This window comes from Protopterus annectens, chromosome 1.part1, assembly GCF_019279795.1.
Source record: "Protopterus annectens isolate FY-2018-M chromosome 1.part1, PAN1.0, whole genome shotgun sequence".
NCBI classification, from domain to species: domain Eukaryota; kingdom Metazoa; phylum Chordata; order Ceratodontiformes; family Protopteridae; genus Protopterus; species Protopterus annectens.
Genome location: NC_056726.1, coordinates 76967608 through 76987109, shown reverse-complemented (window position 1 = coordinate 76987109; position 19502 = coordinate 76967608). Strand labels below are relative to the sequence as shown.

The window sequence follows — 19502 nt, the reverse complement described above, 5'->3', positions numbered from 1 at the left end:
TACCACATGCTTCTCACATCCTTGCTAGACGCCCAGCATGGTACCAAACATTTGAGACTCTGTCCTCAGCACCTGTGGAAAAAAACAGAACAGAACACCATTATGACTACCAGTCTTGAATATATTCAGCTTTTAATTCTTACAATTACTTACTTAAATTATTACTTACACATCTGTGGGGTGTCCCCTGCCTGGCATTCCCTGATCGAAAGCTCAAGGGTATTCCAATTCCTCCTCTGGAGGTCAGCAAAATGATGTCTGCATTGTTCATCTGTGTGGAGGATACCTGTCACACTGGTTAGGGCCCTGGCAACACTATTCCAGGCTTTAGATTATATTCTGAGCTGGAATAGTCCTGCTGCAGCAACCTGGGCCCATTCTCTCTAAGTCTAACTAGGAGTCCAATAAAAATATTGGACTCCTGGACACCTCAGTGCTGTGCCTGAAAGTGCACACCCTATCCAGCAACTCCAGACATGCCTGCCATAGTTCAAACTCAATGTCTTGTGAGCATTTCCTGCAAATTGCAGTTGATATGGTGTTTCCCGCCTATTTCATTACTGAGATTGCAATCATTTTGAATATGCAACATTTGAAAATGTTGCACATCATTCACCATCGCTCAAACATGGTACACAAAAGTGCTCACTGCAGGCCACCACATGTGTGCAATAGTAATCAATGCGCAACAGTAGTAAGCAATCCGATTTCTAGCTAATTAGGTATACAGGCACTTGTGGAAATGGACTAGTCCATTTGATCATATATATAGTTCTCCTACACCTGCACCTACTACAACAAGAAGATTGAAAAACAGTTGTGTATCTTGCACTTTAATGCTATAATCTGCACTCTCACGACAGTAAAACAAAACTTGCACACCCTGTACTAGCGCCCCGTCCCATCTGCACTCCACCCTTACACTTAACAACTGCTGCCATGGAATGAGTGAGATAGATATCTGCTATCCTACTAGTTATTAAAGGTTCTCTCTGTTAATCATAGTGCAACGCTGCTTACCATGGTTGCATGATGCACAATTTTAACTGAATGCATCCGGTTCATATGTGTGACTGTCTGAGTCCTGTCTACTCCCTGGGTGGTCCATTTCTCCAGTTTGTGAGATGCTGCACTTTGTGCAAACTAGCTGAGCATGGCTAGCCATGTTTATGCCAAGTGGTCCATCGTGCAAACACTGGCAATTAAAATAAATAAATAAATAAATAAATAATATTAAAAAAATTATAAAATTCGTGGTTTATTGTGAAATCACTGAAGACTGCAGTTAACATATCATGACATATGCATCTGTGTTCCATACCTCATATCTTTCAGAAAATACACGCTTTCCCTTTACCCTGAAACAATTCATATTCACTATACAGGTTTCACAGCCATTAACACCAGGGCAAGCCACAAAATCTTCCCTATGCACATTGTGTGTCATTAATATTCAAGGAGAGAGATTGCACAATGCAGCCCGATGCACAGTATCGCATATGCAAATATATTCCATGTAGGCTCTGCGTGGAACCTACACAAAGTTTATTGATTCTGGAGCTTATGTCATGATAATGATTGGTGCTAGTTCTAAAACAGTGTTAACTTGTTCAAGTTAAAGTGTCAATAACACCTATGTGGTATAGAATGTCACACCAGTAGCATACTTCACACAGCTTGCATTCTTCACCATGTCTAAAAAATATACTTTAATATTGTGAAGAGTACTACATGTTATTAAAACTGCAAAAATAGCAATGCTATCAGTAAGAAGTATTCTTTATAGTGATAATAGTGCATTCAAAGTCGTTATACTCTAATATATTATAATGTACTTAAACCCCAAATTATATTTTTGCTAAACTATCATAAACAAATGATCATATCTTGCAAGATATACAACCTAGACATATATTACTAGAACATCTTTGTTAACCAGAGAAGCTTTCACATGACAACAAGAAATTCCTCTAGGAGTGCATGTTTATTGAGATGTTGTCTGAAATGTGAAACCATATGCTTAATTGCATAATACAATATAGATACTATTAAATATCACTCAAGATGTGCAACTAAGAGGGGAAGTATCAAAGATAGTTTTCTTAAACAACATCTAAGGTTTCACTTGATGTCATGCAACAGTTTGTCAGGCAACTGTTTTTTAAAACATCAGGTACATATGGAAATACTGTTTATTTTCATAATTACTAACAAATGGCTAGTGATATATCAGGTATAATGGGATATACATGGACATTGACAATGGGATTCTTTGTCTCCCACTGTGGCATATCATAACATGTTCTTCATTAACATGCTGGGCTCTCAGCTATGAAAATATGGACAGGAATATGAAAATAGGAATAATAAGTGGCAAACAGTGATTTCTCTACATAAATATGAATGATAAGTGACAAACGGTGATTAATGTCTCTACCACAGCACATCATAGATTAGTTAATTAGTTATTAGTTAATAACTCCTTGCACATTCTAATGCTCCATATTATTAGCTGATAAGTTTTTTAGATAAAGAAGCCAGCCCCCAAAAAGGTCTGGATGCTATAAGGAGCCATGGGTGTCTGCTCAATAAGAAGGCTGAAACATGCATGTCCACAACTAGCAGGTGTGCCTTAATTGGCCTGAATGTCTCCATAAAGACTTAAAAAGTAAAAAGTCATGGGCATTCAGAAGGCATGTAGCTGAAACAGTTGATGACCTTCAGGAGTCATTCATATCAATTATGACAAGTCACAGCAATTCCCCACACAAGTCCTGGAGTTCATAGGTGGTCATCTGGACACTGTTTTTCAGATAACAAGGCTATCACACACTAGATTTCCACAGTACAAAATCAATTCCTACAAATACTGCCTTATCAAACTCCCCCAACCAATTTGATTTTGCAGTTAATAAATAATATGTGATTAGTGCTTAGAAATTTAAAGAGGTGATGATGAGGGAAGGAACTAGGTAGGACAGAAAATGTTAATATCATAGTTAAGAGGTTGGGTATAAAGTAGGTTCATAGATAATTATATATATATAAATAAATAAATAAATATATATATATATATATATATATATATATATATAGTTACTGTAAAGCTTATATTAGAATTACAGCAGTGGGGTATGCTGTGTCACACAGCTATGTGTATGCTGGGTGGAGGTAGTTAAACTATTCATGTATTGGTGCACACTGGCCATGGGGTGTATGATTTTGAATGAAGAAAAATAGTTTGATATGGCAAGTGGCAGTTATTGTGGATATATATGGTGCAGATCCTTTGATAGGTGAAGTTTTAGTTGCATTTTAAATAAGTTTGCATTCTGAATGGATTTCAGTGATAGTGGGAGGTGTGAGATTGTTTCCATGGTTTAGTTACACTATTTGAATATATAAATATATAGAGAACCTGCAGTGTTAGATGATTGGTTATTGTGACTTTTTCTCTAGAGTCTAAAATTGTATTGAGGAAAAGTGCTGTATTAAGTTGTTATGGGCTGGGCAATTTTCTGGATTACAGAGAAGTTAGTGTATTGTTGTTAGCTGAGAAAGAGCAAAATGATGTTGTATTTCTAACCAGTTTCATTCCCTGAGGGCCAGGCAGTGATGTTTTCTTTTGTTATAGTTTACTACAAATTTAGCTATTTTAGTAGGATATTGCCCAAGTTTGTGCAAATGCAAATTTGACAATTAACAACTTGCCAGTATTCTCCTTCAAGTTCCACCTCCCTTTTCCAGGAGGGCTATACCAATCAATCCAGGAGTACACAGGAGGGCTATACTAATCAATCCATGAGTACACAGGAGGGCTATGCCAATCAATCCAGGAGTACATTTGTGCGCACCCAACTCATCATGTTTATGTTTAAAGTAAGTTAGTGAGTTGTTATGATTAACATGCAGGGCGAGTTTATTCCAGAGGTTTGGGAGGTGCTGCATTGTGAAAGTTTCCCTCCATAATGTTTTATATGTCAGTTGGAAAAAATGGAGGTCCCTAGTTTTAGTACTGGAGGAGATACTGGACTTGAAGGAAAACAGGAGGTCAGGCCTCTAATGGCACAGTGAGATAGAGATTTCCCTTAAAAAGTCTTTAAGACACCGAAAAAAGGGGATGCACCTTCCAACCTCGATTAGTAGCTCAGAGACATTATATCTCTGATCATTTTGGTTAGTAACCTTTGGGGTCTTATGATGACTGAATGCCATTCCTGATTCATAATGTTTTGCATAAGCAGCACTCAGAATGTATTCTGTCCCCATTTCTGGTCATGCAACACCTGTTCTTTGAATATAGCAGGCATGCCTATATTTGTATTGCATATTTACATATACATGCATGCTTGTCTGAATTTCGTTTCCCCAGTCACACTGTTTTTCATTAGCAACACACTATACCCTGGTCCCAGACTCTCCCCATTGTCCTTCCTGTAAGTGAAAGATTGTGTGACATGCTTTGTGTTGTATGATATGCTTTGTGATGTGCTTAATTTGGTTTAGCTACTACCCTGCATTTGTGTAACCAGGGTCTTAATATATATATAAGTTAAGGGGTCTAGGAGATAAAGCCTCTTGCGAGGACATTTGCTTGGTGTTTCTTTTTTCGTGTGTCTTTGATCTTTTCACATATGCTTATACTTTGTTTTAATGTCTTTATAGTTTTGGTGTCTGGAATGCTATGTGCTTCAATTGCCAGCTTTTTACTTTACAGTGACTCTGCTGGTTATAATTCAGTTACCGCAATATTTGACAGAGTGTGCATCTGTGTAACAATGAATCTGTGTGCTGTACAGCTGCCAGTGGATACAATTTGCTGCTGCTTGTTAAGCAATGCTTACTTTTGATGCACACTTTTTTTTAATAAACTGCTTGATAGCAGTCTTATGGATGGTGGAAAAGGCCATGAAATCCATGCTTCCTGTCCTATCAGAGCAGACCATTTCAAGAGAGTTCTGCTTCATGGATATGAAAGTATTCTGCTTAGGTTCAATAAAGGACTAGAAGAGAGGAGGAGGAAGAACCTTATCATCCTGAGTTTTATCTCAAAAAAAAAACAAAAAAACATAGTTTTATGTGAGACTCAAAACCTTCCCCTTTGAGGAGACAGGGATGATGCTAGATACTTGAATAATAAAACAGCAAAATGTGGAACCTTTCAAGCTTTGCCAGAGTTCTACCCTGACAGTGTTCATGACATCCTAAAACAGCACTTTGATTCTGCAAATAACAATGCTACATTGAAGCAGTAGATAAGACTATTGTTGCCAAAGAAAGATTCAGTTTTGAGTCATTTGGTGTTGTATACATAGCACGCTGCAAAGCATGTTTGAGTTACTATATAGGTAATACCATGCATAAATTAAAAGAATGCATGAACATATATTGGCAATTAGGAAAAGGGACACTAATAATGCTTTAGCAAAGCAAGTTATATTGTGCACTGATTTTAGAATTTTTTTCTGTTAGATAAAGTAGATTTGAATAACTTTATTGGAAATCAAATGTCCTCAAATGCTGTCAAGCTGAATGGCAAATATGGTTATTTGCTGACATGAAACTGGGGTTAAATGAATATATAAATTTGAAATGTTTTTTTGTTAGCACAGATATACTTGTTTTAAATGTTATAATCTATAGTATTTTATGTTCCTCAATTTAAAAACTGTATCTTTTGAAATTCTTTTGATATTAGTCTTTATTTTGTAAAGGTTTTTGAGTTTTCTGGTACTTTAATGTAAAGGTATAAGCTGACTGGTGCATCAAAATCACATGATGATAGAAACTATGTTCATTCACAAGTAGTTCATTCATGCATGAGGCTGACCTGTTATTTTAATGTGCTTTATTGGGTTGATCAATTGATATCACATGATTTAATAACCTAAGTTATCAAATGTTTCCAAGTGGATTTATTTTTATTTCTGATGAAGTTCTGTGTGTGACAATTAAAGTAGTACAAAAGTGCTAAAATCAGATTTGGTCATTGTGCTGCCATCCCAGTTGTGTTTCTTTTGGTATGTAAATAACTATTCGATTTAAAACTTACATACATATGCACAAGTGAAATTATTAGATAAATTACAAATGCAAATAAAAGTAATTCATTCTTTGTCACAACTTGGCTGCTCTTAATTTCAATAAAGGTAACATGGACTAATTTTCATTTATACTGCTGGGGTTGTGGTATATAATATCAACTGCCAAAACAATTCCTTGTACTCTAGTTTAGTCTCCCAACAGATCCCTGGGACCAAACTCTACTTTATCTATAACAGCGAATTCAATATTTTTAAAACCCACACAATTTTCTAATGCTTATATAAGGCATCTGTGGCACATTTACTCTTGCTATTATACTTGTATTCAAAAAGTTTCCTTCTCCGTTCCCTTTTGGTCTTACTAACATAAAGGCTATAACACATTACACTTCTTGCAATATATATTATCCACTGTCAGCTCCATTACAAGAAGTTTCATATCTGTTAGCTTTTATCGTGCAGCTGTTTCAGCTGAAAGAATCATTGATGACAAAGACATTCCTTTTAAAAGTACTCCTGGTTTAATGATTGTATTGATTCAGACCACAAATGCTTTTATATAGGAAATTTCTGAGCAGTTTTTCTATCTCCCAATGTACCTGTTTTCTTTGCATCACTTCTGGTACAGATAAGATGATGTCTTATGATTATTTACACTCCATTATTTTTTAAGTGTAATACTTTGCTTTACTAGAACCATTCCTGCATGACTTGCAAGGGTTATTTTATTTGGAATGAGATCAATTAATGCAAATACTGTTACATTTGTTTCTTTTCATTTCCCAATATTTGATTCCATTCTTCAAAAATAATTAGAAAAATTAGGTGGTGAGAGACTGTACAGAATTTAAAGCAGCATGAGTTTCTAACTCTATTCAGTAGGACAAAGAACAGGGACTAATACCAGCTAACCATATCTGGCACTCTTCATATTCAGCTGTTATTGCATTACAATAAAATATATGCACAGGCTCAGGGACAGAGGGACTCATAGACACACACACACCCACACACACACACACACACACACACACACACACACACACACACACACACACACACACACACACACATATGCATTCACCTCTGCAGAAACTGCAACTGATCTTTCATATGAGATATATATTTCATTAGGGGAAACAGTGTCTTTATTGTCATCTTATCTGGCAACACAGAAATTAATAGCAGAAATATACTGCAATGCTGAGAAATAGTTTGATTTACAAGTGTAAAAATGTTCCTATCACTTATGGATGGCTATTTTAATTTTATAGAGGATGCCTCAGTGATTTTGTTGACAACAGTCCTTCAGGTTTAGTGAAACATTTCAGAAAAGCGACACAGTAGCTGTACTGAGAACCACTCTAACAGAAATGCTTGCATGTAATCCCTATTAGCTATACATCATCTTGCAGTCACGTCCCAGAACCCAACTGAATTACAAACCTTAATTTATCTGTTCCAGCTTTGTACCTTGAGACTCGAGCCATCAACAATGGGATGGATAAGGTGTCTAGCCAGCGCTTCTCATATTTTGGTTCATTAGCTGTAGGTGAGGAAGGTGATGAAGGTGCCTGCAAGAGAATAAATGAGACATGCTAAGCATATTGTCTTATCAGCTAATGCAGTGAAATAAGCAGTTATTTCAACTGAAAATTGTTTCAAAGTTATTAGCCTAGCAGTGACATAAAGCACAGATTAGCAAGAGAAAGGCAACTGCAGATAAGCCAGTATGCTAGTAAAGTCCATTGTGGTTGAACTTTATTCAGTGCATTAATAATAAGTAGTGAAGTACTAGATGTCATCTGTGTATTAAAATACTGAAGCTAATCATATTACATTATAGAAGAAGCAACTGCTTTACTGCTTTCACACATCACACACACACACACACACACACACACACACACACACACACACACACACACACACACACACACACACACACGCACACACACGCACACACACACACACACACACACACACACACACACACACACACACACACACACACACACACACACACACACACACACACACACACACACACACACACACACACACACACACACCGGCTTTAAGAAGTAACAGAAATAAGACTAATGATTATAATGTCTACAGAGATTTGAAACCCAGTTTTAATCTTAGAATGCAACAGCATACAGTACAAATCATGCAAGATTATATATATTCTTCTTGTTTTCATAGGAATATTAAATTGAAAAGATTGTAGCTTGTCATTTAAAAAAACATTTTTTGCAATGAATTTACAGATATCTACAAGAAAAAAGGCAAGCAAAACTGATTATTGCATTCTCCACCTTTCAAATTTATTTATAAAAACAATGCAATGTTATATTACAACCTAAAGGAAATAATAATGCCACAGAGCATGGCAGAATTGTTGTATCAGAGAAGAAAGTAAATATACAGAATGATAGAGATGCCATGTAAGTAATGGAAGCTACTTTTACTTGGTGAACTTGATGATATCAGGAGCCTTTCTGCAGTAAAAATTGCAGTTGGTATAAAATTACTTTCTGTTTCTCAGAAAATTAAAGGGGTATAACCCTAAATTAGTCAAAGTGACACACATTTTGTTGGGAACATTTGTGTGCACTAGTCCTTAAAATGTATCAGATGTGATACTTCTAAGAAAACTTCAACATTTTTCTTTAGAAATTATCAATGTGTTTTACTGTTACTTTATCAATACAACCTTTTTCTTTGCTAGACATTAATGCCTATACCCCAGCATTTTTTTCTCAGTGCTTCGTCTTTCACTGAATGACTCCTGTTCAGTATGGATTTGGAATTAGCTGCTCTCAGAATGCAATAAAATGTTTTCTAAGCCTGTTTGCATTGTACGATATGATTGTCCTTCTGTTATAGTGACCTTTGATTTACTTCTTTTAATACTGTTTCTTTAGTGGGACAAACTGTAAGCCTGGCTACTGTAAAAGTGTGCATGTTTAAATCAGCAGCTCCACATGTTCAAATTGTATTGGATTTTCTTTCCACTAACAGAGGTCCCTGGGTTCACAGAATGACTTAGAGACACTTGTATGTTAGAAGACAGAAAAGAGGCTCCTTTCATCTCTCGAAAGCTTTTCATCTGAGATGTTTGGTCATTCTTCCTTGTATGCCCAGTGTAGATGCAAGTGCCTTTTCAGTCCTGAATAGCTGTCATTGCACAAAGTGACAGTGAGGCCATTTTGTCGGCTACAGAAATAATATAATTTCCTCTAGTTTGATGCTTTAAGTCATGCTGCACTTTTCACAGTTGCACAACATTTTTTGTGTCACTCAAACTGAACTTTATGATTCTCATTTTTTATCTGTATCCTTCCCTGGTTATATGTGAGACAAAACAGCAATATAATGCAGTTTTCTTTACTGAAAGATATCTGCCTAAATTATTTGTAATAATAACACAAAATGCATAAAAAGAACACCTTCCCATGCCCATGTCTTGTGATGCAGTATTCTTAAACAATTGGTCAGTGCATAAATGAAGCCTGGCAACAAACAAAGTTGTCCCGAGACATCTTCATGGGGGGGGGGGGTAGGTTAATATTAGGGGGAGTCAAGTTGGGGAGGTGAAAGGGTTAAGTGGAGGCAGAGATGGTTGGGAGGAAATGAGATAATGATGGGGAGTGGATTAAGAGGTTTAGTCTAGTGTACTCGGGTTAAGCAATCATATTTTGGCCTGAACTTGCTACAGGCAGGGTACGCCCATGATGACCTGTAGGTATACCAGGAGGAAAGGTAGGCCTCTGGGTCTCGGGGGAGTGGCAGGTGGTTGGTAGGTAGGTACATGCTGAATTCTTTCTCTCTTCTCAAGGGTAGGGGATAGTCGGTATGGGTTGCTTTAGTCAGATTTAGGGTGGTTATAATTATTAACGGCACATTGTAGGGGTTGGTGTAGTAGTGGCAGAGAGTTTTTTTCCCTAAGTTACAGGATGATCAAAGTTCAGGAAATGAGTATTGTTTCAATCTTTGAAGTTGGCTGGAATTGCTATTCACAGCACCCGCAATGGACAGTCACATTATAGCAGACTTCGTACCCCTCAAACATTCATGCTACTGCAGGGCTGAGGTATTATGAAACCAGTTGCTGAGCTAAGACAGGTGGTTCCTGGTAAAAGTAGTCTTCTGACTAATAGTGTAAGTGCTTGGAGGGTGAACTCATTGAATAATGAAGACTGCATTCTCAGTGAGTGCTGGCTGCTCCTTGCGGGCACGATCGATGTGTTATAGGTTTGTTTGCGATCGGGTAGTGTCTCGTCGTCTTTTATGACTGGACCTTGCCTTCCAGAGTTGTGGGTAACAATTTTTGGTGTTTTTGTGGGCTTTAGCTGATGCTGCCTGACGTGCACGCATGTTGTGGCTTCAGTGTTCAGACAGAGGGCAGGGTTGACTACATAAAAAAAAAAAAAAAAAAAAAAAAAACATTTTTTTTTTTTGGTGTTGCGGACTGTCCAGGTTACGTTGATCTTTTCCTGGGGTTTTCCTGGTGAGTTGGGGATTGGTAGTTACCGAAGGATGGCCATTGTGTTGCAGACTTCATACTTCTGGCAGTCGATACTCTCACATGGGAATTCCTTCATACCCTGCTGAACATCAAGGTTAATGTTTAAATATTATGTTATTGAACTTCAGTAACTCTAAAATATATAAAGCTGCCCCTACTGCATGCCTTTCTTATACATCTTAGGGCCTTTGGCGTATTTCTTTAGGTAGTTGGCTAGAATGGTGCACTGACAGGTTGAGGTGTGTCCGGTGGATAGGGTATTGTTTACGAGACTGTGCTGGTGGGCTACACATTGGTAGGGATGTTCTGTCAGATTATGGCAGCCATAGGATTGAACTTTGTGGTAGATTAACTGATGCGGTAAAACCAAATCTCTGTGTAAGTTTGTTACTTGTGGGAAATAGTGGTGGTGACATGATGGTGGCTTCTCAGGGGTGGCGGGGGCTGTTACTAGCAGCACATTACCATTTGAAATCTGGGGTAAGCCTAGTAGTGTTAGGGGGCTATCTAAGGTAAATCCTTCTTGTCAGGGTGTTTTTTTTTTTTTTGTAGTTCAGAACAAAGTCTAGGCTGACTAGGCTGTTTGTGGACTGGAACTGTCTGTTTCTCTTGCCTAATTAGTCAGGCTTTGTGACAATGAATCAATGCTCTTTCTATGGAATAGCTCAAAGACTTTTAATATGTTTTCTTTTGCTTTTTTGAAGATCCAAATGCATTTAAGGAACACAAATCTTTCATCACATGCAATCAGTTTCCTGTTTGACACGCATGTCATGGACTGAATGCATAGGTCATAGCATGGCAGCTTGTGTCTTCACTGTAGTTGTTACAACTGCACTGTTTTTCCAGTCAGTACTTGGAAGGAGAGTGCATGAGGGCACGTATGTTAGGGTCAAGTATTTTGTTACAATTCTGGGGGTTGAAGTCAGAAAAAGGTGATGGTCATTTGGCTTTCAGAATTTATAACCTTAAGGAATTCTGTACAAGTCTCTTCAGTTTTGCCACTGTGGCTTGGGGTAGAGGGAGTTGGGGGTGCTTGTTGTGGGTGTGTGGTCAGTTTGCATGGTATTGTAGTTATTTGGTTAATTTCTGTGGAATCATCAATGTTGGAAGTTACAAATGGTTACACTTGTCTTTTCTTTTGCAGATTGATATACACATATTGCTGCTTCGATGGGTGTTTCAGCAGTGGGAGTGCTACAAAAGGTGGTTACAGCTGAGGCAGTGCAGAGTTCATATCAGCCAGTGGTTCAATGAAGTGGTGTCTTCAGAGTGGGCATCAACTGGGAGATGGAAGGAGGGGTCTTGGATGGTGATGGAGGCTGCTGCAGTGGAGGAAATTTGGGGGGCAGCTGCAGTGGAGCATAATACAGTTATAGATGATGGTGTGATGAGTACCCGTTGGGTCGCTACACAGTGAGTTCACAGATGATGGAAGCAGTGGCGAGCAAGACGGTTGCACATGGGGAGCATAAGTGGGCAACAGTTACTGACTGAAATTGTTGTAGGGCAGAAGATATCATGCGGTGGCTTGAAAGGGGATCTGACAGGTAACATTTTTTATAGTTCGGATGTTTTGCCACCTGAATGGGGTTCAAAGTGGGTCTGAGTAATCACCTTATTAAGACATATTAGAGCTCTGTGCTCAATGAGTGGGAGCTGATTACTGCATTGGTATAGGAGGCAAGTAATTAAGAGGTAGGTAGGGGGGGCAAGGGGGTAATGGGTGGGGACAGTTATGGGGAGTGTGGGGATCCCACGGGATGAGTAGTCACAACATTCATAGGAGCACAGGGCTTATTAAGCTAAACCCCTATGGCTCTTGCAAGCCAGTGAAGTTCAACCCTTGCTTTCTTAAGAACCTTGGGGTGGTTGTATTTACTTATTCAGTGGCTGAGCCATATTTAGGGGAGGACCAATGAGGTGTTTGATAGGATGCTGGAGTTTGTTCCTAACGGGTGGTGTCTTTGGGGTGACAAAGTTGTTCCTTGAGAAGGTAGTGTTAATGTTACATAACAGGTTAAAGTTTTACAGAATACCACTGGGATCATTTCACTTGATGTTTGGGTCAATTTTGTGAGTAGAGTTTTAAGAAGCATGGTAGGTAGGTGGTTGGTGGTGTAGTTTTAAAACTGGGTGCATTGTTACAGGGGATTTAGGAGGTTTAAAGGAAGCTTGGTTGCAGGATAAGGCTGCGGTAGGACAGGTCTTAATTGCCCACTAGTGGTATAGGTAATATAATGAAAGAGCTCTCCAGGGGAAAGGCCAGGACCGAACAGGGGTTAAGAATGGTTTGGTAATGTGTGAATTGGGGGTGTTTATGGCTGGGTATGTAAGCTTGCTGAATAGATAAGCAAGCTGAGGTAAGGATGGTGCTTATTTGGTGGACGGTAATTCAATGGATGGTGTATGAAGTGAGTTGGGACGCTGCTTCATAAGTAAAGTAAGCGAGCAGAGGTATGGATCCTGCTTGTTAGGCAGGGTGAATAGGTACACTGCCCTGATTAACATTACAATGAATAGTGTATGAAGTGAGATGGGATGCTTCTTCATAACTAAAGTATGTGAGTAGAGGTATGGACACTGCTTACTGGGGCAGGGTGAGTAGGTACGCTGCCCTGATTAACATTACAAGGATGTTATGCTGCATTTAGAATCAATTATATCATGAATAGTTGTAATTAATAAAGTTGGTGATCAAAGCTATGTTATGGAAATTTAATTAAGGTGGTCAAATTCCATTTGGTATGATGTGTGTTACTGAAGGGGACTGGGGCAACATTCCATTATGCTGGAACCAGAAAGCAGCAAATCTAAATTCTGAAGTTTTGTAACAGTGCATGGCAGAGTTCGCTGCTCTGATGACCTCAGTGGTCCACAGTTCAAAGGTCCCTTTCCAATTTCATATCATAGGTACATCGTGTGGAAAACTAGCTGGTTGCCAGATGTCCTTCACTGGAACCTTGGAAACCCCTTATGAAGTATCTTTGCTGTACTAACATGTCCCCTATTAGATAATAACTGGATATTATCTGGGGCATTATGCAACACAATTCTACTCCTGTATGCAGTTGGATATTACCTGGGAACATAATGGTACATGACTCTTCTTTAACATGCTGTAATCACCCCCTAATGAGCAATGATTACATTTGTCTGAGAACAATTCCCATAGCAAATCTATTTTAATAAGCATTTTGTTTACTTTAACTAGTAACTATGTACACGTGTTTTCATTTTATTTCATTTGATATAACATACAACTTCAATTAACTCAAGAGAATTTTATAAAAGTAGTTGCTTTAAATACCTAAACTACTGATTCAAGACATGAGGCTGACCAGATATTTTAATGTGTTGATTTTTTTACTACTTTGGGTGTTTACTAATGTTCCACTACAAGAGCCTGACACTTTCTCTCTAGATCCCTCACAAAATAATTAGTTGATTTATGCAGGCCAACTAATGACTACTCAAAAAAATAAATAAATAATAAAGTTATTTGCTTCAGGGTGTGGGGGTGGAGGAAGGCTTTTTGTGAGCAAATACATTTATGTTAATTAATTTATTTATTTATTTATTTATTTTGTAGGTGATTATAAGTTGACCTATTGCAGAGAAGTCCTTCTATCAAACAATAATAAAAGGTATGGTTGAATAATAAGACTTTTTTCTCTTTAGGTTTCCAGAACAGTGGGGATCCAGGAATTTGATCTTTTCTCACTGTACAATGATCATGGAGATGGCATACATCATTAGCAAGTGGTGTGGAGAGATGCAGAGGGGTTTCCCTGCAGAAGAATTTTTTTTTTCTTTCCAGTGACTAGCACTTTGAATGTTTACATTCAGTCATATTAAGTTCAAAGTTATAAAATTATGAGAAAATGGGATAAAGACATGGTGAAAGAAAAACACCCTGTAAGGCTAACAATCTTTACAAGGGCAGTAACCATCTCTTTCTCTCTTCCATTAAAGCAAATAAACAGACTGATGGGGAGGGAGAAACTGACTAGTATTAATTCCATGAGTTGCCCCAAGATTCTCTAGACTTCCGTGCAGGACTAGCTTAGTCCTGCACGGAAGCGACCATTTAGGAGCAGTACGGCAGCATGCCATGCATATTAATGAAGGCGTGCTGCCTGAGCTCCAAAACGGGCACAATGCGTGTCCGAGTGCAGAGGGCATGTCTGAAAGAAGAGCTCTCAGAATATACATGCCCTTGCAATCAAGAACAGCAGTTTAGCAATAAGAATGAGCGAAACCATTCATAGGTGGTTGCATACCCCCAGCAACATTCCCACAAGTTTATAAGAGCAATAGTTAAAATATAATAATATAAACAACTTATTTTATTTTTACCAGACAGATAAAACTTAACAGTAGTTGCACAGGTTTGCCCGTTGCTTAGCTATGTATACTGCAGCTTAAATGGCACAAGAGGTTAAATATCAAGATATATACAAATGAAGCAGTACTGCAATAGTGTAGTGGGCAGAGCATTCACCTTACGAGTAGTCATTCCCAATTCGAGTCTCACTCCAGTATATTCCATTTTCCATGTCAATTCACTTTATGAACAACATTTTTTGTTGGTTAACCTACTAAATAACATATATTTGTGAAATGGTGTACTGCATTAAATGCAGATGTGAGGTGTCATTGTTATAATATTGTAAAATCCACAGATAAACACAAGTGCCCCATACAGTATATGTACACATGAATCAGGGATACAACCAGAAGGTATAATGTGTAATGAATGATAAATCCATAGAGTGTCCAAATCCACCACCTTCCCAAGATCCATTTTACATTTTTGTCTAAATTAGTGTGGGGGTAAGTGGGATTAAGCACTATTAAGCAGTGGTAAGTGGGAGTAAGCATATTTAAGCAGTAGTAAGTGGGCTTAAGCCTGTTTGCACAGGGGTAAGCAATGCACACACAGGTTAAGCAATATTGAAGCTAACTCTCTGTAAGCATATTTAACAGGAAGTTAGCATTGCTTACCTTCACGCAAACCTGCGCAAACCCACTTACAATTGCTTAAAAGTGCCTTAATCACTCTGCATGTAACAGCTGCTGTTCTGGCCAGAAACAAAATAAACAGCCCTTGCAGGTCTTGAACCAGGGACTCTGTACACTATAGTCACAGTAGTTAACCACTAAGCCATCACAGCAATACATAAAATTGAGGTATCACCAAACAAATCCTCACTATAGGAATATTAAACAACATGTGAAAGGAATGTATATACAGTTTTATGTTGCATAACCTACTACATAACATAAATATGTGAACTGGAGTACTGCATTAAGTCCAGATGTGAGGTGTCATTGTGATAAAGTGTTGAAATCTCCTAATAAACACAAGGACCCCATACAGTATATGTACACATGAATCATGGATACCAAACACATATATAAAATGTAATGAAAAATAAATCAATGCCAAACAGCAAATAATATGCAAATTCAAATTTAAGCAATGCTAAGCTTTGCACAGCCCTGCTTACTAGGTATAAGCAATGTGTAGGCCAGCTAAATCCGTTTGCCTATTGATATACCCCTTTAAGCAATGCCAGCCTTAGTTAAGCAGGTTTGCCCATAGCTTAGCATTTTCAAAACTGTCCAATCACTTCAAAGTGTGGGAAATCAGCCCTATTTAAAGCCAAAAGATGGGAATACATTACATAACTGGTTGCAGCTTCCTTCTGTTGGCACTATGAATGGTATGGGAGAGGGAGTGCACTTTCGGATGCAGCGCTGGAGCATCCAGGAGTCCAAAGTCATAGCAGGACTCCTTGTTAAAGACCATGACCAGAGACTGCTGCAGGGCCAGTACTAAGGTTCCCAATATAAAGCGGATGCCTGGGACCATCTCGCTCTTGACCTCACCAGTGGCATACCTCGAAATGGTGAGCAAGTCAGGCATCACTATGCTGACTTGAAGCCGAGAAAGAGGGACCTCTTGAATCAGTTGATCCAAGAGGCTAGGAGGATGGGGGATGTCCCAGTCATGTGTAAGTATCAGTCCACTACCTGTTTAATAATTGCCAGCTCATGTATATTATGGATAGGTTTGGCTAAATATTCCTCTTATGTCTTTGAAAGTGGCAGATGGGTGGGCTTCGAACCGGGAAGCCCATGCCTGTAGATTGCAGAGGTTGCGTCGCGAGGCAGGTTAGTAATACTCTTGCATGTACTGTCATAAGAAATAAATCTAAAAGTAGTAGTAAGTTAATTGCCAGTATAAAACCTGTATTGTTTAAGGCATGTACTGAATACACCAGAAAATATGGCAGGAAGAGTCTCATATAGGTTGAATGTAAATAAAAGGTTAACAGCCTGACAATAATGGTCTAACTGCTGGACTACATGTGTTTACTCTGGTATCATGGTAATGTAGAGTTGCAATTTCTTAATAGTACTGTTGTATTAAGCACTATTGCCTACACTGTGCTACATAAATAAAATGTCTAGGAATGTCTGCATCTGACTGTTGCAATCACAAGAGGTCATATTGTACAACTGAGAGAGATTTAGAAAACAGTGAAAAGATAGACAACATAATCCAAATAGCACACTCAACTGAGACGTGAACTGTTGTATTTTTAGCACACACAGCCATGGTTCAAATCCTGGGAGTGAGAGTAAACTGTATGCAGAATCATACCCCACAACTGTACAGATATGTCCAGAATGTCCAGTTAATTGGCCCATATTTGCTGCCTGTCACTATGTCCCCCTGGTAAATCAGTGGGATGATCTGAGACGTTTAGGCAGCAAATAATGACATACAACTGATTGTCAGACATCTATAAGAACAAACCTGTCAGTCTACCAACTCCTCAAAATATTATGAGAGCAATAAGCCAGGTATGTACCATCTGCACCCCCATGTTGTGAATCTGTGACCAGAGTGTGTGCAGTAAAACAGTGAGACGTATGTGCATAATACTAATGTGGAATCTGGTAATATGTGTGGCACCATTCAGGTAGTGCTAACAAACATTGCCCCCACAGGTATGTCAGATACAAAAACTGTGCCTAGAAATAAAAGATTGAAATCCTGGACTGGTACTGTTTACTCTGGTATTGTATGGCATTGTTAGTGTTGCAGTTGCTCTGAATAATAAGGCATTACTCATCATTGTCATCCACACTGTGCTACATAATGAAACTGTCTATGCTACCCTATAAAAGAGTGTTGTAATTACAAGGTCAGATTGTAAAACCACGGGAGACTTATAGACAGAAATCAGAGAAAAGATACACAGCAATATGTATATAACACACTCAATTGTGATGGACACTGCTTTAGTTTTAGCAGACACAGACAGAGTGGTAGTAAGCTGTATGCAGAATCATTCCCCACAAGTGTACAGATTTGTCCAGAATGTCCAGTTAATCGGCCCATATCTTCTGGCTGTTACCCTGTCCCCCAGCATATCAGCGTACTAATCTCTGACATGTAGGCAGCATTTAATGTCATATAACTGACTGTCAGGCCTGTACATATTTTGAAAATGTCAATGAAAACAAACCCGTCATTGTACAACTCACCAAAGGTTTATGAGGGCAATAGTCAAAATATGTCCCAGTTTCACAAGACATGCCCAGAGTGTGTGCAATAAGAGATGGACAGGTATGTGCATAACATCAACCTGGAATCTAGGAATATGTGTAGAAACAGTCAGGTAGTGTTAACAAACAATTCCTCCACAGGTATACCAGGTAAGAGGTGAATACTGCAGGTAAAACTCAGTTCATGTATATAGTTGTCTACATGCATACCACTGTCCAAACTAAGGCCATAGGGTAGTGTAATAATACCTGTAAGAAACAGATCACAGCACTGACTAGGAAAGTAATGAGAACTACAGGAATATACTAGTTGTTAATTGACATCTTTCTCCCCCCCCCCACTATATCTGCAATAATAAATTAAAAACACAACTCAATTGGTATGTGCTCCATTAAATCTTCTGTTGGGACATATGTCCTATTATTTAATAAATATTTAAATTTTTTTCTATGCATGTGCCATGTTGAAATGCTCCCACATTGGCAGCATGCTGCCATCGATGTACCGGCATGCTGTTGCAATGGCTACTGTGGTTCCATATATGCATGTGTTCTGTTTGCTATGCAACTGTTCCATATCTGATGTTTTGGGTTAATGGGAATATCTATGTATGCTGTAATACCTAATCCTGGAATGTGCTGACTATTACTAGACCACATATGTTGCAAAAGTAAAACACCATAGCACATCTGGGAAGGCTGGTTCCAGTGGACCCACCTCTCCAACCTCATCTGGCTGTGCACTGGGCACCAGCACATCTGGGGCCCACCCTGGGACCTCATCATCTGCAGGTCCGGCACCACCTTTGGGTAGAACCACCTCAGGGGATGGGGCTTGTCTCCCCTGTCGCCAGGTCCAGGGCGTGATGTGTAGCGAGCTCCACAGGGGGTTTGGAGATCTGCTACACCTGCACGAGGGCAGCGTGGCACAACTAGAAGCTCGACCTGGCCCTCCTACTCAGCCTCCAGCACAGCAACCTTTGGGGCTGTGAAGGTGCAGTGGTGAGTGCCCATGTGTGGGGAACTCAGTCCCACTGTTTCCACTAGTGGGCTCATGGGATTCCGACTTCCAAATACCCCCTCCCCATCCAAGGAGTGCACCCCCCACATGTGTCATATACTGCCCCTGTATGCTGTCTTGTCTGTCTTGTCTGTTATCCTACCCAACCTACCTCCCCAAATATACCTACTATCCCTCCCCAAAATCCCACTCTCACCTGAAAAAAAAAGGACAATCTGCTCCCCAAAGAAATTTTGCCCCATACATAGCTGTCCATTTTGCACACATGTCTACTGGACACGTAATCTGGTCTAATTGGTTTCACAACACATTATTGTTA

The 19502-nt window shown here is 39.0% G+C and overlaps 1 protein-coding gene across 1 annotated transcript in view; it reads right to left on the bottom strand.

Annotated features, from left to right (window-relative positions):
* The window catches only part of SNTG2 (syntrophin gamma 2), a 4306282-nt gene that overhangs the window by 2680362 nt on the left and 1606418 nt on the right, over positions 1 to 19502 (bottom strand). The window contains exon 7 of the mRNA XM_044086780.1: positions 7491 to 7618. Coding sequence (XP_043942715.1) covers positions 7491 to 7618 — 128 coding nt within the window. The remainder of the gene's footprint in view (positions 1 to 7490; positions 7619 to 19502) is intronic.